General features: G+C 40.0%; 1 protein-coding gene across 2 annotated transcripts in view; it reads right to left on the bottom strand.

Moving 5' to 3' along the window:
* Positions 1 to 2,567: 2,567 nt before the first annotated feature.
* Positions 2,568 to 25,445, bottom strand: part of LOC139522861 (uncharacterized) — a 48,228-nt gene continuing 25,350 nt past the window's right edge. Inside the window, exons 2-7 of one of the 2 annotated variants that reach the window (XM_071316471.1) lie at positions 8,855 to 9,266; positions 6,826 to 7,185; positions 5,861 to 5,908; positions 5,249 to 5,296; positions 4,310 to 4,357; positions 2,568 to 2,942 (exon numbers count right to left, since the gene is read on the bottom strand). In XM_071316471.1, the coding sequence (XP_071172572.1) occupies positions 2,884 to 2,942; positions 4,310 to 4,357; positions 5,249 to 5,296; positions 5,861 to 5,908; positions 6,826 to 7,138 (516 nt within the window). In that variant the 5' untranslated portion in view covers positions 7,139 to 7,185; positions 8,855 to 9,266 and the 3' untranslated portion in view covers positions 2,568 to 2,883. The remainder of the gene's footprint in view (positions 2,943 to 4,309; positions 4,358 to 5,248; positions 5,297 to 5,860; positions 5,909 to 6,825; positions 7,186 to 8,854; positions 9,267 to 25,445) is intronic. The other variant, XM_071316472.1, reaches the window with a different exon arrangement.

The raw sequence follows: 25,445 nt of genomic DNA on the forward strand, positions 1-25,445 counted from the left end.
TCTGAGTACTGGTGTAAAATTGCGCGTTTGAAATTCAAAGTATGACGGGATGCATAAATACAGTCACGCAAAATAGATATAACAAAACCTGACTTAACAGTTAAAATAATAATAATAAATAAAATAATATTGTGGCTCAAAGTATGACGGGATACATAAGTACAGAGTCACGTCAAATGTATATCACAAAAAAAGCTGGTTAACAGTAAAAGTAATATTAATAAATAAAATAATTTTGTCATTCAAAGTATGGCAAGATACATAGATACAGAGTCACATCATAAAATAATTTTGTCTTTCAAAGTATGATGGGATGCATAAGCACAGAGTTACGTCAAAAGGATATCTCAAAAACAGACTTAACAGTAAAAGCAATATTAATAAAGACAAACAAAAGAATAATATAACACGTTATTAAGATGATAAACAACGTCAGTACGCAAAATCTATACTTCAAGACCATCGTGTAATATTTGTGAAGTTGATACGGAATATTTATCAACAAGTTCTGGGTACCTTCCGATGAACTTTTTTAGAAAAAGGACGAGACGTTCTTTGACATACCCCTGGTTCATCAACTTTCTGCTCAGACACTGGTGACGTTTTACAAAGTCTGAGTAGGAGCTGCAAGCTCTTGAATACTGAATAAGTTGGGAAATGTATATTCCATATGCAGGTGAAGTTGGTATATTGCTACTAAGATGGGGGAAATTGATAATTTCAAAATCAAAATCGTCTCGTTTGTCATAGATTCTGGTACTAAGATGACTGTGTATGTCAAATTCGAGGTTTAAGTCTAAAAATGAGGCGGAGGAAGCCGTCTCTGTTGTCTCTTTGATTTCTAGTTCTGGTGGATATATTAATGGAACCCAATCAGAAAAGTTCGGATTGTTAATGGAAAGAACATCATCAATATATCTGAAAGTGAAATTAAATAACCTGGCTTCTTTGATCTTCTTGTTTTTGACAAGTGTCTGAAGGAACTCCGATTCAAATGAAAATAAGAAGAGGTCAGCAAGGAGAGGTGCGCAGTTCGTTCCCATAGGAATGCCGACAATCTGTTGAAAAAGTCTACCTCCAAACTCAACAAATATACAGAGTTTTGTTTACCGACCCTGTATTTGTTTGTGATCCTTAAACAGACAATAAACGTTGCAAATCCATCATGATAGCTCGACATTGTAGTTGCATGTACTGTGCTTAAGTTCTTTGGTTTGTAATTCCCCAAGGCATTGAACTTTTGATTCAAAGCGAACCCGAGGAAGATATCCCTAAAAATGTGTCCGTGCTCTGAAATCGGTATTATACGTTGGCATACTGAAAAGACAACATCTAACAAAGTAAAGAAATATTTACAATGATCGATAATAAAGTTTTTTTGTAGAACCACTGAATCGATTCCACTGCTGGTTGAGGTTTCCTTCCACCAGCCTAATTGATAGAACTGTGTTAACATGACATTGCATTGATGTGATCATATTAATAAATCAATAAAGGCAACAGTAGTATACCGCTGTTTGAAATTCATAAATCTCAAGTGTTGATAAAATCTTTGAAATGTTCGAAACATCCTTATTTTTTACTCCACAAATAGGTTGCATTTGCTGTTGTTTGCGAAACCTTTCAAATTGTTGGTCCTCAATGCACATGATTTTCAAACTTTCTTTTGCGTTTTAATCTATTTGATTCCAACGTTAGTGATGATTTTTTTTTGTAGAGAAAACGCGCGTCTGGATTATGCAATCATAGGATATTTTCCTCTACCAAAAAGCCATTTTGTTGTTCAAAAATAGAGATTGGATTTATAGTTGTTTCAGATAAACACTAAGAAAATGAAAGTAGAAATTTGGTTCAACCTTACACTCTTAGTTACGATAATACACTAATATCAAGACATCATATAAATATTTCAAAGTTGCAAAAATACCAGCATTGCGTTCAACTTTAATGAACATTGGAATTGTTGCTTTTTCTGTACGGCTGTTATTTGCTCTTTAGTCCTGTTTTTTTTTGTGGACCTATTACCTATTTCCATTCTAAATCTTATTAAAAGATTCAATAGTTTGCAATATTTTGCTCCTTATACATGCAGTATCAGAACAACTGTTAAATGACCGATGCTGCATGCTAGTAATGCCTTGATTGGGATAAACGCTCTGAACTTGGGTTATGGCCTACTTTATTTCGATTCGTGCGTCCTTTCATTCGCCTGTACCTCTGTGTGTCCGTCCGTCAGTTCCCCTTAAAGGTTAAAGTTTTTAGTCAAGGTAGTTTTGGATGAAGCTGAATTCAATCAACTTGAAACTTAGTACACACCTTCCCTATTATAAGATCTGCCTAACTTTAATTCCAGTTTCATGGTCCACTGAACATAGAACATAAAAGTGCGAGTGGAGCATCCATGTACTATGGAAACACTATTGTTATCACTTTATATGAAGTAATGACTGTATAGAGTTAAACATTCTCGTTTGAATTGTGTTTCATTTGTCATTTCTGGGCCTTTTATAACTGACTATGCAGAATGGACTTTGCTCAATGTGCAAGGCTATACAGTGACCTAAAGCTGTTAATTTATGTGTCATTTCGTCTCTTGTGGAGAGTTGTCTCATTGGCAATCATACCACATTCTCTTTTTATTATATACACAGAGGAACAAGTGATCAGTATGATGGATTTCCTTCACGACAACATACTTGTTGAATTTGGAGGTAATAACATTTTTCAACAAATTGTCGAAATCCCTATGGGACCGAACTGTGCGCCTCTCCTTGTCGAACTTTTCTTATGTTCATTTTCTAGCAAAAACAAATAGTAGAAATAACTTATATCTTATATCTTATATTATCAGATACCTGTTCCTATAATAAGTATTCAAATATTTCATATACCTATTGACTTTATCATTTCACTTTTTGACGTCCAATCACCTGAAGTTGAATCTGAAAAAATAAATAATAAGCCATTTTTTTGTTAACACGAACGAAGACCATTTAGTTAGGTATTGAGAAACATCACGAGACAAACTATCAAATAAATAATTAGAACATAAAGGAGGTCTCTAGAGCTAATATTTTTGTCTTTACAATAAAGAAGTAGCTATACAATAGGGTAAGGATGCATCGTTTTGTATCAGTATATCAAAGGAAAAATGGGACATCAAATATATTGACAACTGGTTGAAGATATAAAGCCGACAATCACAAACTCATTGTAGTGGTGTCAATTGTGGGCCAATTTCTGCATAAAGATGAGTTGTCAAAATATAAACTTTATAGGGTATCTGTAAACACAAAATTTAATTTAATCATTTAAACATGATAAAAGAATAGATGTGTTTACAAGTACCTGTAGTGGCGACTCTAATTATCCGCCCTTCCTGTTATCTATCTTGACCAACTTCAAAAAGTGCTTTATTATTGTCCATTCGTTTGAGTTGTTTGTGCTTTTGATTTTGCCGTTTGATTAGGGACTTTCCGTTTTTAATTTTTCTTGGAGTTCAGTATTTGTGTTATCTTACTTTTTATTAGAATTATATATGCCTAATATTGCCGCGCTTTGAGTACATGTATAGCTCAATTCAATACTATGAAACGATTTAAATTTTTCAGTAAAGGGGCAAACATAACGTTCAAAGCTAAAGTTTGTTCCTAAATAGGCAGATCAAAATTATTTGCCGCCAATCTTCAAATGAAATATGAATATGAACATGAAATATGAATATAATATGAATGTGAAAGATATAACCTTAACAAAAATTATCAGAGACACTCGACGTTTGATTACTAGATTTGGTTCTGATTCACTTCTGAATAGAACGGTGTTTCTACATTAAGATGCACCTAACGTACTTGTACATTGGCTATGAGAGTACTCAAAACTATTGACATGACTACTAGATCGCTGACTAAATACGTTATACAAACTATATTTTGACGAAGAAAATGATTTTTTGTAAGGTTTATAGTAAAGTGAAGAATATCTTTATTATATATCTTCAATCATATTTTAAGTATAAAAAATGTTGGAGAACGTTCTGAAAGGCCATCTTACATTTTACTACCTTCCTGTCTTTGTTTAAAATTGTTTTGTTTGTTACTAGACATTTCTTTTGAAATCCCTTCTTTATCTGTCATTTAATGATTTATTACTTTGCAATTCTTTAGCTAATTTGAAGCACGGTATAATTGTTTCTTTCTTCACAACTGTAAGAAGCCGAAAACAAATTCTGATAAATTAGTATATATGATAATACAGATGAAATGATAAAATGTTTGCCTGATAATAGAAAGAATAAAAAATGGCATACCTCTAGTTTCGACAGACGTCGAAGAAGTGGACTGTTGTGACACTGAATCTGTCTAAAAGAAAAAACATTTCTAGAGCTTATTATTGTGTAAACTTGGGCGATACACTCTTATCACATCAATAACCTCTGGAAAAAAAAACATGCTTATTTTTTTTCATCAAAACAATTACAATTTTCCATTTATTTTTATTTTTGGATTCTATTAACCGCCTAGCTCTAATTCGTGATATCTTTTCACAAAGCATGATGATAGGAATAACAGTCTATTTATTTTTCAAATTCAAATTCAATTTATTTTTTTTGAAAAAAGGATCAAAGTATGTGCTTCACAGGTAAATTGGCATAGTGATTATTTTTAATCAAAAGGTTAAGCCAACATGGTCTTGTTACGCGTAAACAAAGGGGGTGTTCTAATGGACCAAGTATTTGAAAACATGCAAATTATATAAGAATTATTGAAACATATTCCTATAGTATATAAACAGTTACTTTGAAATTCGTCTACGTGTTTTACTCCACCATTTTATTCCCCTATTTTCTACAGACAGAAATACCGGTTCCATGTCATATATAAGACAGTTGCTTTCCATTCGTTTGAAGTGCTTGCGCTTTTGATTTTGTCATTTGCTAAGGGACTTTCCGATTTGAAATTTTATCGGAATTTTAATGCATCGTGGGTAATATTTTCAAAAGTGTACACCAAAACGTCCTGATTGGTTAAAAATGTCATAAACAATGGAAATTTAACCAATGACGTGGCGTTATTTTCATTTTTGGGTACGAACAATGAAATTACCCATGATTTTTTAGATTCTGAAACGACCAATTGATATACATGTCACACGAAGGCTGCAAAAAAATCACTGGTAATCTATTATATGTGATGATACAGATGTCAGATATTTTAATTGATATTGGAAATAATTAACAATGATATACCTCTTGTTTCCGCAGACGGTAATGAAGTGGACTTTAGTAACAATGAATCTGTTAAAAGAAAATGACCAAAGATATTCCTATAATGTGTTAATAATGACTTCGATACATTGATAAGCATGAGCTGTGGAAGCAAATCGATTATGTGGTTTAAGAGATTTCATGAAATTGGTCTATGTATTTTACTAGGACATCATTACAGGATATTAAAACAACATCGGTACAAAACTTTGAATTTTTCGAGAAACTAAGGATTAAATTACAACGTTTTGGAATTTTGGATCCTCAATGCTCTTCAACTTTGTACTTGTTTGGCTTTATAACTATTTTGATCTGAGCGTCACTTATGAGTCTTATGTAGACGAAACGCGCGTCTGGTGTATTAAATTATAATCCTGGTACTTTTGATAACTTTTTCGGTAGATATATAAACAAAAAAACTGTATCTGTTGAAGCAATTCCATAATTATTCGTATATAAATATTACATATACTAACACTGATTGTTGCTACATAAGAATGTTTAACCGCTAACAAATTACATTATATTATGATAATTCTAGCTGCATATGATAGATACTTTGCACAAAGACAGAAGTAATCAGCAATAACATACCTGTTGTCTCTACTGATGTTAACGTAGTGGACTGTATTGGAACCAAATCTGTATAAAAATAGCTATGTCAAGACTTTTTAACATGATATGACCCGAGAACCTCGTTACTCCTATTTTCTACAAATGATTTTAATATTTCATGTAATTAGTTTATGTATTTTACATAGGCAGAACACATACATCATGAACTAGAACTGATAGATCTCATAGTTACTATATAGGAACACCCCCTAACATTGGTTTTGGTAAAAATGTCTATTTTATATTGCATACTATTACAAAAGACATCCTTTTGCTCCTTTTGTTCAAGTTATAACATTTTTGTTATTCTACTTTTTTGCCACACAATTCATGCAATGATCTGACGATAGCCAGAAAAATAATATATGGGTATCAAATTTGAATATAAAATATTTGATTTGGTAAAACTGTTCCAAAAGAGGGAAAAAGATATCTGAGGGACAGTCAAACTCATGAATCGAAAATAAAATAAAATAAAAATGAAAAAGACAAACAGAAAAACAGAAAAAAATAGTACACATGACACAACACAGAAAACTAAAGAGTAAGCAACACGAACCTCAAAAAACTGGGGGTGATATCAGGTGATCCGAATTTATATTTCACCTGTGACAAAATATAAGAATGCCAACAAGTCGTTGAAAGTCAACTAAGCAAAAATATCGCATATTGACTTTGTATCAATATTCAAATGTTTTGTTACAAACATGAATAAATTACTGACTGCATATCATTGTTGAGAGGTTTTTCAAAATGTTGATTTTACGATCACTAATTGCTTCAAGTAATAGATCAACTAATTTTGATTTTCAGCATGTGATTTTGTCAGCAGACTAACTGAAAGTTACATTAATCGAAAGAGAAACATTGTATATGATTGATAACTTTACAAGAATAGTAGTACCTTTATCCATTGCTCGTTATTATGTTTTAAAAATACTCACACCTGTAAATTGTAATATTGGATGCAATTGATTTTGAAAATCCACATGGCCAAAATGAACCGCCACTTTCACATCTGAATTCCGTATATTTATAATCAGCAGATACATTGTATCTCAATATGGACGTCCGGCTATTCTGACAGCCTAGCTGAACCAATATCCCTCGGTCATAGTTGTAGGCATTTGGCCAACCAATGAAGTTAAACATATCATCTCTCCTATAACACCACCTTAATTCTCCGGCAGGATTTCTTCCTACTGTTCCCGTACAACTCAACTCGATCAATGTATAAGGTTTATAGAATCCTTCCATTCCGTGTTTTGGTCTGACCTGTATCTGATTGATCGTTGTGGGTTCGACTACAACATTATTGTATTTGTTTATTTATCCATCAAAAATTGGATTAACTAATATATCAAGAAAGATGTGGCATGAGTGCCAATGAGACAACTCGTCATCCAAGTAACAAATTATAAAAGTAAACCGTTATATGTCAAGGTTAGGCCTTCAACGCGAAGCCTTGGCTCAAACCGAACAGCAAGCCCATTTCAGTTAATTTTTCACTGTTTTCAATAAATATATGGTAACTCAAAGGCAGACCCGACTGTTTTATCATTATCATTAACATGATTCGGTCATCTTTCAGAAAGAAGAGAGTCACTCGGACCGATTTTAGGATACGAAAGTTAAAAAGTTGGCATTAAAAGGGATTAACGGTAATCAATCAATACTTATAGATGTACATGTATAACATAATTTTAAATATATAACTACGCGCTGCCGCTGGATTTAGATACTTAATTCGTAACTATATAAATATGAAGATGTGGTATAAGTGCCAGTGAGAAATCTCTCAATCCTAGTCACACTATATAAAAAGTTCAAAGAACGGCCTTCAACACGGAGTCTTAGTTCTCACCGAACATCAGCAACCTATAAAGGACCCCAAAATGACTAAATGTTAAACCATTCAAACAGGAAAAATATTGATCTAATCTATATAAAAACGAGAAGAGAGAAACACGTCTGAACCACCACACCAACAAACAACAACCACTGAACAACAGGCTCCTAACTAGTTCACATCATAACGGTTTACGTTCCGTCTTTTGGTTTTATTAATTTGTATGACGTTCTAGATGACTGAATCCAACCGTTACAGATTGAAAAGGGAGTAATGGACAACTCTAAGCAACAGTCCGAAGCCAGTTACATTGTCAGTGGTCGTGTAATGTCATATTGCATTATATTTTTCGTTATTTAGAGAACTTTCTATTTTGTCATGTAACACTATTGTTTCAGATAAGGATGACGTTTTGGTTCCATTCAAACCTTTAAACCCAACCCGATGCAATGGTTTGCACCTGTCATAAGTCAGAAATCTAATTTTTAGTAGTTGTCTATTTTTTTGATGTGGTTACTAGATATTTCTCGTTTCTTGTTTTTGATAAAGATTATTGCGTTTTTCCGTTTGAAAGGTTTAACCCTGGTATTTTTTTTTTTGGGGGGGGGGGGGACATTTATAGATTGGTGTACGATATGAGCAAAGGCTCCGTGTTGAAGACCGTTCTTTTGACCTATGCTTGTTTACTTTTATAAATTGTGACTTGGTGAGTTGTCTCACATTTTTTTTTATATATATTGATGTTGAAGTCAGAGTTTTATATATTTTTCTTACATTATTTGATGATATGTTTAGCCTGTGGGGTGTTTAGAACTTGTCAATCGGCTTTTACGGATGTCTATAACTATTGTTAAAAATGCGTATACAAATTTCATAAAATGTTTTGTTACATGCATGTGTGATGAATGGCTGTATCAAATCTGAACAAATCTAAATTCATACGAAGTATTAATCTTACACTGCCTAAAATCGATTAATTGAATTAACAAGCTCCAAATACTGAGTGAATTTCCTCCTTAATATGATTACCCAAAAGTATAATATGAGACCAACCATCAAAAATAACTTAATATTAAAAGTTCTGTTTTATAGCCCTCATATATCTTCTTTGTTTAATTGTATACCTCTAAATTGTACAGTTTCAATTCTCTCTATCTCTATTGGCTGGTTAGTAACTGAAGTACCAATAACTGTACATCGATATGTGCCTTCATCTGAACATAACACTTTTTCTGATGGGATGTAAAAATTCCAGTCCGGAATTCACAACTGGGTTGACATATTCCCTGATAACAGTGGCGCGATGCTGCCAACCTGTCTGAGTCCAAGCTGTTGCATTTTGCAAAATTGTAAAATCAAGATAAGCGGTAACGATGTCCTGAAAACCAGTTGATGTATTTTTGGAGAATGTGATTTGAGTTACACCACCCCTCATGTTTGTCTGGGAAGAACTACATGCAAACTTAAGTTTGTCTTGCTGAAATAGAGCTGTACGTGCTAGTATCATAGAGACATCTTGGCAGTATACAACATTATCTGGAAAAGAAACCGGAATAGATTGACTTTCTATCTTTGTTGTAAGTATTGTAAACGCAACACGTTTTTTAAATGGATATGTTTATCTATTTTTACACCGGTAAACAATTGAATGAGGTATAGTATCTAAAATAAACTGATAAAACCAATCTCAGAGAAAAACACGTGGAGGGTTATACATGTCCTGAAATAACCGTTTCACAGAGGATATCGGTTATGTTCATAAGGTCGTAACAACAATACCCTCCCCTTTTCATGAATGTGATCTACCAATTAGACTATTCACCGGTTTTGTAATAAAACGAGCAACATGACGGGTGCCACATGAAGAGGAGGATCTGCTTATCCTTCCGGAGCACATGAGATCACCCCCAGTTTTTTGGTTGGGTTCGTGTTGCTAAGTCTTTAGTTTTCTATTTTGTGTCACGTTTATTATTATTTGTCTTTTTCATATTTAGCCATTACGTTGTCAGTTTTTTGTCGATCTATGAGTTAACCTGAGCGTATTAATCAACTTAAACACTTGTAACCAAAGCCAATTGTAACCGGTTTCATGTGTGTGTTTTTACTTCTACTGAGCAGATAACGCTGCTTTCTATGCACAGTCTCGGAAAATAATTCAATAATTGATTCATGTAAAAATGACTTCGAGTAGCTAATATAATGAATTTAAATAGTCTGTATTCCAAATTGTTTATTGATAGAGATGAGATAGATCAGATAATTTTTTTAATGTTTTTTCACAAGATATAAAACACAGGCCAGAATGAGCTATTTCCGACAAAAATTTCCGAAATTGTACATCTATTATGAATGTATATGTACACACAAGAGTAAAAATGTCAAATATAAAAGAGTAACCAAATACAGCTACGGTAATCTATTCCGGGGCACAACATGCATAAAAGTCTCAGTATCAGTAAATATTTGAATATGACCCGTAACAATGGTCGATAATTTATTTCAACACATAAGTGTTAAATATTTGAATCACCGAATGAACTTCAATTATTATGAAATTCGATACCATTTATTAAGATATTAAAAGCCCCGAGAAAACAAAAATGTAAAACAATTAAAAAAGATTTACATTAAACTGAAAAACAGTCATGTCAGATTGTAACCAATGACAACTGCTGGACTCCTACTTTCGGAGGGAACACAAAGAATGATGCGTGTTAAACTTGTTTGTTAACACTCAAACATTCTTATTATCCTTGAGAAAAAAAAAATTTGATTTTCTTTATATTTCCCCCCTAAAAAAACATAAAATCAATTGATTTTCGCGGTTTTTCCAATGCACTAATGATGTTTATCCCCTTTTGGTCATGTCATGTAAGCTTGTATAGAATTCGTTATCCCAAATAATTTTCAGATTTACAGCCATAATTGCACGAATAAAACTAAGACAACAGTAATCTATTGAGGCTCCGATCTCACAAATCGTTTTGCAAAGACATTCAAGGTAAAAAAAAATACTAAGAAATTACCATGAACTTCAAAAGGAAAGATAAACTTATTATTTGATATTTTAAACGAGCATATGTATGTCAAGACAACACAACAACTACCAGACTCAAGCTGGCAGCCACTTTTATCGGCCAATCAAGATAGCAGCCACTTTTTTCCAGCAGCCAATTTTGACGATATGTCTAAAAACCAAAAAACTGCGTGAGGCTCAAACGTTCCAAAAATCGCTAAATCTTAGTTAAATGCAATCTAACAGCGGAAATCGACAATTTCACGGTTTCTACTAATTTCTAAAGCATTTCATTCCGTTTTAAATATGTATGTAAGCGGTCTGTCCTTTATTTGACATTCGATAATTGATATTCAATATCCAACCGACTGCTAGCCGTCGGTTCAATATTTAAATTTAGTTGAAAATCACTATAAAGCCTGAGGGAAAAGATACCATTATATGACCCCTTCAAGCTGTCATAAATTTTCGTTGTCCTCGAATATAAACCCTGATACAAGTTGTATATTTGTCTTTATGTTATATAGATTTTTATCAATAAAACATTACAGAGGATTCACCAAAGATGTAATTTAATATATAAAATATGAAACAAAATCCAATTACTCCAGAAACATATAGAAATATACATAGAAATACTTATGGAAAGCCAAAAAAGAAAAGAAATTAATAGTGAACACCTACCAGAGACTGCTTAAATGACGGTGACCACCCTAAGACGACTTTGGACTTCGAAAAATTACGTTAAGGGGCACCTTTGAATCTCTGTGGTGGCCAGACGGGCCCGGATCCCAGAAAAATATTTAAGTGGGGAATAGCTTGGGTCAATACCTTTAAAATGAGCTAGGTCCGGTTCGGAACTTTGCCGTTGGTATATGCCGAAAAGTACCGAATGTATGCATATGGTTGATACGGAAAATTACGTTAAGGGGCACCTTTGAATCTCTGTGGTGGCCAGACGGGCCCGGATCCCAGAAAAATATTTAAGTGGGGAATAGCTTGGGTCAATACCTTTAAAATGAGCTAGGTCCGGTTCGGAACTTTGCCGTCGGGATATGTCGAGGAGTACCGAATGTGTGGTTGATATGGAAAATACGTAAATTGGCACCTTTGAATCTCTGTGGTGGCCAGACGGGCCCGGATCCCAGAAAAATATTTAAGTGGGGAATAGCTTGGGTCAATACCTTTAAAATGAGCTAGGTCCGGTTCGGAACTTTGCCGTTGGTATATGCCGAAAAGTACCGAATGTATGCATATGGTTAATACGGAAAATTACGTTAAGGGACACCTTTGAATCTCTGTGGTGGCCAGACGGGCCCGGATCCCAGAAAAATATTTAAGTGGGGAATAGCTTGGGTCAATACCTTTAAAATGAGCTAGGTCCGGTTCGGAACTTTGCCGTCGGGATATGTCGAGGAGTACCGAATGTGTGGTTGATATGGAAAATACGTAAATTGGCACCTTTGAATCTCTGTGGTGGCCAGACGGGCCCGGATCCCAGAAAAATATTTAAGTGGGGAATAGCTTGGGTCAATACCTTTAAAATGAGCTAGGTCCGGTTCGGAACTTTGCCGTTGGTATATGCCGAAAAGTACCGAATGTATGCATATGGTTAATACGGAAAATTACGTTAAGGGACACCTTTGAATCTCTGTGGTGGCCAGACGGGCCCGGATCCCAGAAAAATATTTAAGTGGGGAATAGCTTGGGTCAATACCTTTAAAATGAGCTAGGTCCGGTTCGGAACTTTGCCGTCGGGATATGTCGAGGAGTACCGAATGTGTGGTTGATATGGAAAATACGTAAATTGGCACCTTTGAATCTCTGTGGTGGCCAGACGGGCCCGGATCCCAGAAAAATATTTAAGTGGGGAATAGCTTGGGTCAATACCTTTAAAATGAGCTAGGTCCGGTTCGGAACTTTGCCGTTGGTATATGCCGGAAAGTACCGAATGTATGCATATGGTTAATACGGAAAATTACGTTAAGGGGCACCTTTGAATCTCTGTGGTGGCCAGACGGGCCCGGATCCCAGAAAAATATTTAAGTGGGGAATAGCTTGGGTCAATACCTTTAAAATGAGCTAGGTCCGGTTCGGAACTTTGCCGTCGGGATATGTCGAGGAGTACCGAATGTGTGGTTGATATGGAAAATACGTAAATTGGCACCTTTGAATCTCTGTGGTGGCCAGACGGGCCCGGATCCCAGAAAAATATTTAAGTGGGGAATAGCTTGGGTCAATACCTTTAAAATGAGCTAGGTCCGGTTCGGAACTTTGCCGTTGGTATATGCCGAAAAGTACCGAATGTATGCATATGGTTGATACGGAAAATTACGTTAAGGGGCACCTTTGAATCTCTGTGGTGGCCAGACGGGCCCGGATCCCAGAAAAATATTTAAGTGGGGAATAGCTTGGGTCAATACCTTTAAAATGAGCTAGGTCCGGTTCGGAACTTTGCCGTCGGGATATGTCGAGGAGTACCGAATGTGTGGTTGATATGGAAAATACGTAAATTGGCACCTTTGAATCTCTGTGGTGGCCAGACGGGCCCGGATCCCAGAAAAATATTTAAGTGGGGAATAGCTTGGGTCAATACCTTTAAAATGAGCTAGGTCCGGTTCGGAACTTTGCCGTTGGTATATGCCGAAAAGTACCGAATGTATGCATATGGTTAATACGGAAAATTACGTTAAGGGACACCTTTGAATCTCTGTGGTGGCCAGACGGGCCCGGATCCCAGAAAAATATTTAAGTGGGGAATAGCTTGGGTCAATACCTTTAAAATGAGCTAGGTCCGGTTCGGAACTTTGCCGTCGGGATATGTCGAGGAGTACCGAATGTGTGGTTGATATGGAAAATACGTAAATTGGCACCTTTGAATCTCTGTGGTGGCCAGACGGGCCCGGATCCCAGAAAAATATTTAAGTGGGGAATAGCTTGGGTCAATACCTTTAAAATGAGCTAGGTCCGGTTCGGAACTTTGCCGTTGGTATATGCCGGAAAGTACCGAATGTATGCATATGGTTAATACGGAAAATTACGTTAAGGGGCACCTTTGAATCTCTGTGGTGGCCAGACGGGCCCGGATCCCAGAAAAATATTTAAGTGGGGAATAGCTTGGGTCAATACCTTTAAAATGAGCTAGGTCCGGTTCGGAACTTTGCCGTCGGGATATGTCGAGGAGTACCGAATGTGTGGTTGATATGGAAAATACGTAAATTGGCACCTTTGAATCTCTGTGGTGGCCAGACGGGCCCGGATCCCAGAAAAATATTTAAGTGGGGAATAGCTTGGGTCAATACCTTTAAAATGAGCTAGGTCCGGTTCGGAACTTTGCCGTTGGTATATGCCGAAAAGTACCGAATGTATGCATATGGTTGATACGGAAAATTACGTTAAGGGGCACCTTTGAATCTCTGTGGTGGCCAGACGGGCCCGGATCCCAGAAAAATATTTAAGTGGGGAATAGCTTGGGTCAATACCTTTAAAATGAGCTAGGTCCGGTTCGGAACTTTGCCGTCGGGATATGTCGAGGAGTACCGAATGTGTGGTTGATATGGAAAATACGTAAATTGGCACCTTTGAATCTCTGTGGTGGCCAGACGGGCCCGGATCCCAGAAAAATATTTAAGTGGGGAATAGCTTGGGTCAATACCTTTAAAATGAGCTAGGTCCGGTTCGGAACTTTGCCGTTGGTATATGCCGAAAAGTACCGAATGTATGCATATGGTTGATACGGAAAATTACGTTAAGGGGCACCTTTGAATCTCTGTGGTGGCCAGACGGGCCCGGATCCCAGAAAAATATTTAAGTGGGGAATAGCTTGGGTCAATACCTTTAAAATGAGCTAGGTCCGGTTCGGAACTTTGCCGTCGGGATATGTCGAGGAGTACCGAATGTGTGGTTGATATGGAAAATACGTAAATTGGCACCTTTGAATCTCTGTGGTGGCCAGACGGGCCCGGATCCCAGAAAAATATTTAAGTGGGGAATAGCTTGGGTCAATACCTTTAAAATGAGCTAGGTCCGGTTCGGAACTTTGCCGTTGGTATATGCCGAAAAGTACCGAATGTATGCATATGGTTAATACGGAAAATTACGTTAAGGGACACCTTTGAATCTCTGTGGTGGCCAGACGGGCCCGGATCCCAGAAAAATATTTAAGTGGGGAATAGCTTGGGTCAATACCTTTAAAATGAGCTAGGTCCGGTTCGGAACTTTGCCGTCGGGATATGTCGAGGAGTACCGAATGTGTGGTTGATATGGAAAATACGTAAATTGGCACCTTTGAATCTCTGTGGTGGCCAGACGGGCCCGGATCCCAGAAAAATATTTAAGTGGGGAATAGCTTGGGTCAATACCTTTAAAATGAGCTAGGTCCGGTTCGGAACTTTGCCGTTGGTATATGCCGAAAAGTACCGAATGTATGCATATGGTTAATACGGAAAATTACGTTAAGGGACACCTTTGAATCTCTGTGGTGGCCAGACGGGCCCGGATCCCAGAAAAATATTTAAGTGGGGAATAGCTTGGGTCAATACCTTTAAAATGAGCTAGGTCCGGTTCGGAACTTTGCCGTCGGGATATGTCGAGGAGTACCGAATGTGTGGTTGATATGGAAAATACGTAAATTGGCACCTTTGAATCTCTGTGGTGGCCAGACGGGCCCGGATCCCAGAAAAATATTTAAGTGGGGAATAGCTTGGGTCAATACCTTTAAAATGAGCTAGGTCCGATTCGGAACTTTGCCGTTGGTATATGCCGGAAAGTACCGAATGTATGCATATGGTTAATACGGAAAATTACGTTAAGGGGCACCTTTGAATCTCTGTGGTGGCCAGACGGGCCCGGATCCCAGAAAAATATTTAAGTGGGGAATAGCTTGGGTCAATACCTTTAAAATGAGCTAGGTCCGGTTCGGAACTTTGCCGTCGGGATATGTCGAGGAGTACCGAATGTGTGGTTGATATGGAAAATACGTAAATTGGCACCTTTGAATCTCTGTGGTGGCCAGACGGGCCCGGATCCCAGAAAAATATTTAAGTGGGGAATAGCTTGGGTCAATACCTTTAAAATGAGCTAGGTCCGGTTCGGAACTTTGCCGTTGGTATATGCCGAAAAGTACCGAATGTATGCATATGGTTGATACGGAAAATTACGTTAAGGGGCACCTTTGAATCTCTGTGGTGGCCAGACGGGCCCGGATCCCAGAAAAATATTTAAGTGGGGAATAGCTTGGGTCAATACCTTTAAAATGAGCTAGGTCCGGTTCGGAACTTTGCCGTCGGGATATGTCGAGGAGTACCGAATGTGTGGTTGATATGGAAAATACGTAAATTGGCACCTTTGAATCTCTGTGGTGGCCAGACGGGCCCGGATCCCAGAAAAATATTTAAGTGGGGAATAGCTTGGGTCAATACCTTTAAAATGAGCTAGGTCCGGTTCGGAACTTTGCCGTTGGTATATGCCGAAAAGTACCGAATGTATGCATATGGTTAATACGGAAAATTACGTTAAGGGACACCTTTGAATCTCTGTGGTGGCCAGACGGGCCCGGATCCCAGAAAAATATTTAAGTGGGGAATAGCTTGGGTCAATACCTTTAAAATGAGCTAGGTCCGGTTCGGAACTTTGCCGTCGGGATATGTCGAGGAGTACCGAATGTGTGGTTGATATGGAAAATACGTAAATTGGCACCTTTGAATCTCTGTGGTGGCCAGACGGGCCCGGATCCCAGAAAAATATTTAAGTGGGGAATAGCTTGGGTCAATACCTTTAAAATGAGCTAGGTCCGGTTCGGAACTTTGCCGTTGGTATATGCCGGAAAGTACCGAATGTATGCATATGGTTAATACGGAAAATTACGTTAAGGGGCACCTTTGAATCTCTGTGGTGGCCAGACGGGCCCGGATCCCAGAAAAATATTTAAGTGGGGAATAGCTTGGGTCAATACCTTTAAAATGAGCTAGGTCCGGTTCGGAACTTTGCCGTCGGGATATGTCGAGGAGTACCGAATGTGTGGTTGATATGGAAAATACGTAAATTGGCACCTTTGAATCTCTGTGGTGGCCAGACGGGCCCGGATCCCAGAAAAATATTTAAGTGGGGAATAGCTTGGGTCAATACCTTTAAAATGAGCTAGGTCCGGTTCGGAACTTTGCCGTTGGTATATGCCGAAAAGTACCGAATGTATGCATATGGTTGATACGGAAAATTACGTTAAGGGGCACCTTTGAATCTCTGTGGTGGCCAGACGGGCCCGGATCCCAGAAAAATATTTAAGTGGGGAATAGCTTGGGTCAATACCTTTAAAATGAGCTAGGTCCGGTTCGGAACTTTGCCGTCGGGATATGTCGAGGAGTACCGAATGTGTGGTTGATATGGAAAATACGTAAATTGGCACCTTTGAATCTCTGTGGTGGCCAGACGGGCCCGGATCCCAGAAAAATATTTAAGTGGGGAATAGCTTGGGTCAATACCTTTAAAATGAGCTAGGTCCGGTTCGGAACTTTGCCGTTGGTATATGCCGAAAAGTACCGAATGTATGCATATGGTTAATACGGAAAATTACGTTAAGGGACACCTTTGAATCTCTGTGGTGGCCAGACGGGCCCGGATCCCAGAAAAATATTTAAGTGGGGAATAGCTTGGGTCAATACCTTTAAAATGAGCTAGGTCCGGTTCGGAACTTTGCCGTCGGGATATGTCGAGGAGTACCGAATGTGTGGTTGATATGGAAAATACGTAAATTGGCACCTTTGAATCTCTGTGGTGGCCAGACGGGCCCGGATCCCAGAAAAATATTTAAGTGGGGAATAGCTTGGGTCAATACCTTTAAAATGAGCTAGGTCCGGTTCGGAACTTTGCCGTTGGTATATGCCGGAAAGTACCGAATGTATGCATATGGTTAATACGGAAAATTACGTTAAGGGGCACCTTTGAATCTCTGTGGTGGCCAGACGGGCCCGGATCCCAGAAAAATATTTAAGTGGGGAATAGCTTGGGTCAATACCTTTAAAATGAGCTAGGTCCGGTTCGGAACTTTGCCGTCGGGATATGTCGAGGAGTACCGAATGTGTGGTTGATATGGAAAATACGTAAATTGGCACCTTTGAATCTCTGTGGTGGCCAGACGGGCCCGGATCCCAGAAAAATATTTAAGTGGGGAATAGCTTGGGTCAATACCTTTAAAATGAGCTAGGTCCGGTTCGGAACTTTGCCGTTGGTATATGCCGAAAAGTACCGAATGTATGCATATGGTTGATACGGAAAATTACGTTAAGGGGCACCTTTGAATCTCTGTGGTGGCCAGACGGGCCCGGATCCCAGAAAAATATTTAAGTGGGGAATAGCTTGGGTCAATACCTTTAAAATGAGCTAGGTCCGGTTCGGAACTTTGCCGTCGGGATATGTCGAGGAGTACCGAATGTGTGGTTGATATGGAAAATACGTAAATTGGCACCTTTGAATCTCTGTGGTGGCCAGACGGGCCCGGATCCCAGAAAAATATTTAAGTGGGGAATAGCTTGGGTCAATACCTTTAAAATGAGCTAGGTCCGGTTCGGAACTTTGCCGTTGGTATATGCCGAAAAGTACCGAATGTATGCATATGGTTAATACGGAAAATTACGTTAAGGGACACCTTTGAATCTCTGTGGTGGCCAGACGGGCCCGGATCCCAGAAAAATATTTAAGTGGGGAATAGCTTGGGTCAATACCTTTAAAATGAGCTAGGTCCGGTTCGGAACTTTGCCGTCGGGATATGTCGAGGAGTACCGAATGTGTGGTTGATATGGAAAATACGTAAATTGGCACCTTTGAATCTCTGTGGTGGCCAGACGGGCCCGGATCCCAGAAAAATATTTAAGTGGGGAATAGCTTGGGTCAATACCTTTAAAATGAGCTAGGTCCGGTTCGGAACTTTGCCGTTGGTATATGCCGGAAAGTACCGAATGTATGCATATGGTTAATACGGAAAATTACGTTAAGGGGCACCTTTGAATCTCTGTGGTGGCCAGACGGGCCCGGATCCCAGAAAAATATTTAAGTGGGGAATAGCTTGGGTCAATACCTTTAAAATGAGCTAGGTCCGGTTCGGAACTTTGCCGTCGGGATATGTCGAGGAGTACCGAATGTGTGGTTGATATGGAAAATACGTAAATTGGCACCTTTGAATCTCTGTGGTGGCCAGACGGGCCCGGATCCCAGAAAAATATTTAAGTGGGGAATAGCTTGGGTCAATACCTTTAAAATGAGCTAGGTCCGGTTCGGAACTTTGCCGTTGGTATATGCCGAAAAGTACCGAATGTATGCATATGGTTGATACGGAAAATTACGTTAAGGGGCACCTTTGAATCTCTGTGGTGGCCAGACGGGCCCGGATCCCAGAAAAATATTTAAGTGGGGAATAGCTTGGGTCAATACCTTTAAAATGAGCTAGGTCCGGTTCGGAACTTTGCCGTCGGGATATGTCGAGGAGTACCGAATGTGTGGTTGATATGGAAAATACGTAAATTGGCACCTTTGAATCTCTGTGGTGGCCAGACGGGCCCGGATCCCAGAAAAATATTTAAGTGGGGAATAGCTTGGGTCAATACCTTTAAAATGAGCTAGGTCCGGTTCGGAACTTTGCCGTTGGTATATGCCGAAAAGTACCGAATGTATGCATATGGTTAATACGGAAAATTACGTTAAGGGACACCTTTGAATCTCTGTGGTGGCCAGACGGGCCCGGATCCCAGAAAAATATTTAAGTGGGGAATAGCTTGGGTCAATACCTTTAAAATGAGCTAGGTCCGGTTCGGAACTTTGCCGTCGGGATATGTCGAGGAGTACCGAATGTGTGGTTGATATGGAAAATACGTAAATTGGCACCTTTGAATCTCTGTGGTGGCCAGACGGGCCCGGATCCCAGAAAAATATTTAAGTGGGGAATAGCTTGGGTCAATACCTTTAAAATGAGCTAGGTCCGGTTCGGAACTTTGCCGTTGGTATATGCCGGAAAGTACCGAATGTATGCATATGGTTAATACGGAAAATTACGTTAAGGGGCACCTTTGAATCTCTGTGGTGGCCAGACGGGCCCGGATCCCAGAAAAATATTTAAGTGGGGAATAGCTTGGGTCAATACCTTTAAAATGAGCTAGGTCCGGTTCGGAACTTTGCCGTCGGGATATGTCGAGGAGTACCGAATGTGTGGTTGATATGGAAAATACGTAAATTGGCACCTTTGAATCTCTGTGGTGGCCAGACGGGCCCGGATCCCAGAAAAATATTTAAGTGGGGAATAGCTTGGGTCAATACCTTTAAAATGAGCTAGGTCCGGTTCGGAACTTTGCCGTTGGTATATGCCGAAAAGTACCGAATGTATGCATATGGTTGATACGGAAAATTACGTTAAGGGGCACCTTTGAATCTCTGTGGTGGCCAGACGGGCCCGGATCCCAGAAAAATATTTAAGTGGGGAATAGCTTGGGTCAATACCTTTAAAATGAGCTAGGTCCGGTTCGGAACTTTGCCGTCGGGATATGTCGAGGAGTACCGAATGTGTGGTTGATATGGAAAATACGTAAATTGGCACCTTTGAATCTCTGTGGTGGCCAGACGGGCCCAGATCCCAGAAAAATATTTAAGTGGGGAATAGCTTGGGTCAATACCTTTAAAATGAGCTAGGTCCGGTTCGGAACTTTGCCGTTGGTATATGCCGAAAAGTACCGAATGTATGCATATGGTTAATACGGAAAATTACGTTAAGGGACACCTTTGAATCTCTGTGGTGGCCAGACGGGCCCGGATCCCAGAAAAATATTTAAGTGGGGAATAGCTTGGGTCAATACCTTTAAAATGAGCTAGGTCCGGTTCGGAACTTTGCCGTCGGGATATGTCGAGGAGTACCGAATGTGTGGTTGATATGGAAAATACGTAAATTGGCACCTTTGAATCTCTGTGGTGGCCAGACGGGCCCGGATCCCAGAAAAATATTTAAGTGGGGAATAGCTTGGGTCAATACCTTTAAAATGAGCTAGGTCCGGTTCGGAACTTTGCCGTTGGTATATGCCGGAAAGTACCGAATGTATGCATATGGTTAATACGGAAAATTACGTTAAGGGGCACCTTTGAATCTCTGTGGTGGCCAGACGGGCCCGGATCCCAGAAAAATATTTAAGTGGGGAATAGCTTGGGTCAATACCTTTAAAATGAGCTAGGTCCGGTTCGGAACTTTGCCGTCGGGATATGTCGAGGAGTACCGAATGTGTGGTTGATATGGAAAATACGTAAATTGGCACCTTTGAATCTCTGTGGTGGCCAGACGGGCCCGGATCCCAGAAAAATATTTAAGTGGGGAATAGCTTGGGTCAATACCTTTAAAATGAGCTAGGTCCGGTTCGGAACTTTGCCGTTGGTATATGCCGAAAAGTACCGAATGTATGCATATGGTTGATACGGAAAATTACGTTAAGGGGCACCTTTGAATCTCTGTGGTGGCCAGACGGGCCCGGATCCCAGAAAAATATTTAAGTGGGGAATAGCTTGGGTCAATACCTTTAAAATGAGCTAGGTCCGGTTCGGAACTTTGCCGTCGGGATATGTCGAGGAGTACCGAATGTGTGGTTGATATGGAAAATACGTAAATTGGCACCTTTGAATCTCTGTGGTGGCCAGACGGGCCCGGATCCCAGAAAAATATTTAAGTGGGGAATAGCTTGGGTCAATACCTTTAAAATGAGCTAGGTCCGGTTCGGAACTTTGCCGTTGGTATATGCCGAAAAGTACCGAATGTATGCATATGGTTAATACGGAAAATTACGTTAAGGGACACCTTTGAATCTCTGTGGTGGCCAGACGGGCCCGGATCCCAGAAAAATATTTAAGTGGGGAATAGCTTGGGTCAATACCTTTAAAATGAGCTAGGTCCGGTTCGGAACTTTGCCGTCGGGATATGTCGAGGAGTACCGAATGTGTGGTTGATATGGAAAATACGTAAATTGGCACCTTTGAATCTCTGTGGTGGCCAGACGGGCCCGGATCCCAGAAAAATATTTAAGTGGGGAATAGCTTGGGTCAATACCTTTAAAATGAGCTAGGTCCGGTTCGGAACTTTGCCGTTGGTATATGCCGGAAAGTACCGAATGTATGCATATGGTTAATACGGAAAATTACGTTAAGGGGCACCTTTGAATCTCTGTGGTGGCCAGACGGGCCCGGATCCCAGAAAAATATTTAAGTGGGGAATAGCTTGGGTCAATACCTTTAAAATGAGCTAGGTCCGGTTCGGAACTTTGCCGTCGGGATATGTCGAGGAGTACCGAATGTGTGGTTGATATGGAAAATACGTAAATTGGCACCTTTGAATCTCTGTGGTGGCCAGACGGGCCCGGATCCCAGAAAAATATTTAAGTGGGGAATAGCTTGGGTCAATACCTTTAAAATGAGCTAGGTCCGGTTCGGAACTTTGCCGTTGGTATATGCCGAAAAGTACCGAATGTATGCATATGGTTGATACGGAAAATTACGTTAAGGGGCACCTTTGAATCTCTGTGGTGGCCAGACGGGCCCGGATCCCAGAAAAATATTTAAGTGGGGAATAGCTTGGGTCAATACCTTTAAAATGAGCTAGGTCCGGTTCGGAACTTTGCCGTCGGGATATGTCGAGGAGTACCGAATGTGTGGTTGATATGGAAAATACGTAAATTGGCACCTTTGAATCTCTGTGGTGGCCAGACGGGCCCGGATCCCAGAAAAATATTTAAGTGGGGAATAGCTTGGGTCAATACCTTTAAAATGAGCTAGGTCCGGTTCGGAACTTTGCCGTTGGTATATGCCGAAAAGTACCGAATGTATGCATATGGTTAATACGGAAAATTACGTTAAGGGACACCTTTGAATCTCTGTGGTGGCCAGACGGGCCCGGATCCCAGAAAAATATTTAAGTGGGGAATAGCTTGGGTCAATACCTTTAAAATGAGCTAGGTCCGGTTCGGAACTTTGCCGTCGGGATATGTCGAGGAGTACCGAATGTGTGGTTGATATGGAAAATACGTAAATTGGCACCTTTGAATCTCTGTGGTGGCCAGACGGGCCCGGATCCCAGAAAAATATTTAAGTGGGGAATAGCTTGGGTCAATACCTTTAAAATGAGCTAGGTCCGGTTCGGAACTTTGCCGTTGGTATATGCCGGAAAGTACCGAATGTATGCATATGGTTAATACGGAAAATTACGTTAAGGGGCACCTTTGAATCTCTGTGGTGGCCAGACGGGCCCGGATCCCAGAAAAATATTTAAGTGGGGAATAGCTTGGGTCAATACCTTTAAAATGAGCTAGGTCCGGTTCGGAACTTTGCCGTCGGGATATGTCGAGGAGTACCGAATGTGTGGTTGATATGGAAAATACGTAAATTGGCACCTTTGAATCTCTGTGGTGGCCAGACGGGCCCGGATCCCAGAAAAATATTTAAGTGGGGAATAGCTTGGGTCAATACCTTTAAAATGAGCTAGGTCCGGTTCGGAACTTTGCCGTTGGTATATGCCGAAAAGTACCGAATGTATGCATATGGTTGATACGGAAAATTACGTTAAGGGGCACCTTTGAATCTCTGTGGTGGCCAGACGGGCCCGGATCCCAGAAAAATATTTAAGTGGGGAATAGCTTGGGTCAATACCTTTAAAATGAGCTAGGTCCGGTTCGGAACTTTGCCGTCGGGATATGTCGAGGAGTACCGAATGTGTGGTTGATATGGAAAATACGTAAATTGGCACCTTTGAATCTCTGTGGTGGCCAGACGGGCCCGGATCCCAGAAAAATATTTAAGTGGGGAATAGCTTGGGTCAATACCTTTAAAATGAGCTAGGTCCGGTTCGGAACTTTGCCGTTGGTATATGCCGAAAAGTACCGAATGTATGCATATGGTTAATACGGAAAATTACGTTAAGGGACACCTTTGAATCTCTGTGGTGGCCAGACGGGCCCGGATCCCAGAAAAATATTTAAGTGGGGAATAGCTTGGGTCAATACCTTTAAAATGAGCTAGGTCCGGTTCGGAACTTTGCCGTCGGGATATGTCGAGGAGTACCGAATGTGTGGTTGATATGGAAAATACGTAAATTGGCACCTTTGAATCTCTGTGGTGGCCAGACGGGCCCGGATCCCAGAAAAATATTTAAGTGGGGAATAGCTTGGGTCAATACCTTTAAAATGAGCTAGGTCCGGTTCGGAACTTTGCCGTTGGTATATGCCGGAAAGTACCGAATGTATGCATATGGTTAATACGGAAAATTACGTTAAGGGGCACCTTTGAATCTCTGTGGTGGCCAGACGGGCCCGGATCCCAGAAAAATATTTAAGTGGGGAATAGCTTGGGTCAATACCTTTAAAATGAGCTAGGTCCGGTTCGGAACTTTGCCGTCGGGATATGTCGAAAAGTACCGAATGTATGCATATGGTTGATACGGAAAATTACGTTAAGGGGCACCTTTGAATCTCTGTGGTGGCCAGACGGGCCCGGATCCCAGAAAAATATTTAAGTGGGGAATAGCTTGGGTCAATACCTTTAAAATGAGCTAGGTCCGGTTCGGAACTTTGCCGTCGGGATATGTCGAGGAGTACCGAATGTGTGGTTGATATGGAAAATACGTAAATTGGCACCTTTGAATCTCTGTGGTGGCCAGACGGGCCCGGATCCCAGAAAAATATTTAAGTGGGGAATAGCTTGGGTCAATACCTTTAAAATGAGCTAGGTCCGGTTCGGAACTTTGCCGTTGGTATATGCCGAAAAGTACCGAATGTATGCATATGGTTGATACGGAAAATTACGTTAAGGGGCACCTTTGAATCTCTGTGGTGGCCAGACGGGCCCGGATCCCAGAAAAATATTTAAGTGGGGAATAGCTTGGGTCAATACCTTTAAAATGAGCTAGGTCCGGTTCGGAACTTTGCCGTCGGGATATGTCGAGGAGTACCGAATGTGTGGTTGATATGGAAAATACGTAAATTGGCACCTTTGAATCTCTGTGGTGGCCAGACGGGCCCGGATCCCAGAAAAATATTTAAGTGGGGAATAGCTTGGGTCAATACCTTTAAAATGAGCTAGGTCCGGTTCGGAACTTTGCCGTTGGTATATGCCGAAAAGTACCGAATGTATGCATATGGTTAATACGGAAAATTACGTTAAGGGACACCTTTGAATCTCTGTGGTGGCCAGACGGGCCCGGATCCCAGAAAAATATTTAAGTGGGGAATAGCTTGGGTCAATACCTTTAAAATGAGCTAGGTCCGGTTCGGAACTTTGCCGTCGGGATATGTCGAGGAGTACCGAATGTGTGGTTGATATGGAAAATACGTAAATTGGCACCTTTGAATCTCTGTGGTGGCCAGACGGGCCCGGATCCCAGAAAAATATTTAAGTGGGGAATAGCTTGGGTCAATACCTTTAAAATGAGCTAGGTCCGGTTCGGAACTTTGCCGTTGGTATATGCCGGAAAGTACCGAATGTATGCATATGGTTAATACGGAAAATTACGTTAAGGGGCACCTTTGAATCTCTGTGGTGGCCAGACGGGCCCGGATCCCAGAAAAATATTTAAGTGGGGAATAGCTTGGGTCAATACCTTTAAAATGAGCTAGGTCCGGTTCGGAACTTTGCCGTCGGGATATGTCGAGGAGTACCGAATGTGTGGTTGATATGGAAAATACGTAAATTGG

This window comes from Mytilus edulis, chromosome 5 (assembly GCF_963676685.1).
Source record: "Mytilus edulis chromosome 5, xbMytEdul2.2, whole genome shotgun sequence".
NCBI lineage: Eukaryota > Metazoa > Mollusca > Bivalvia > Mytilida > Mytilidae > Mytilus > Mytilus edulis.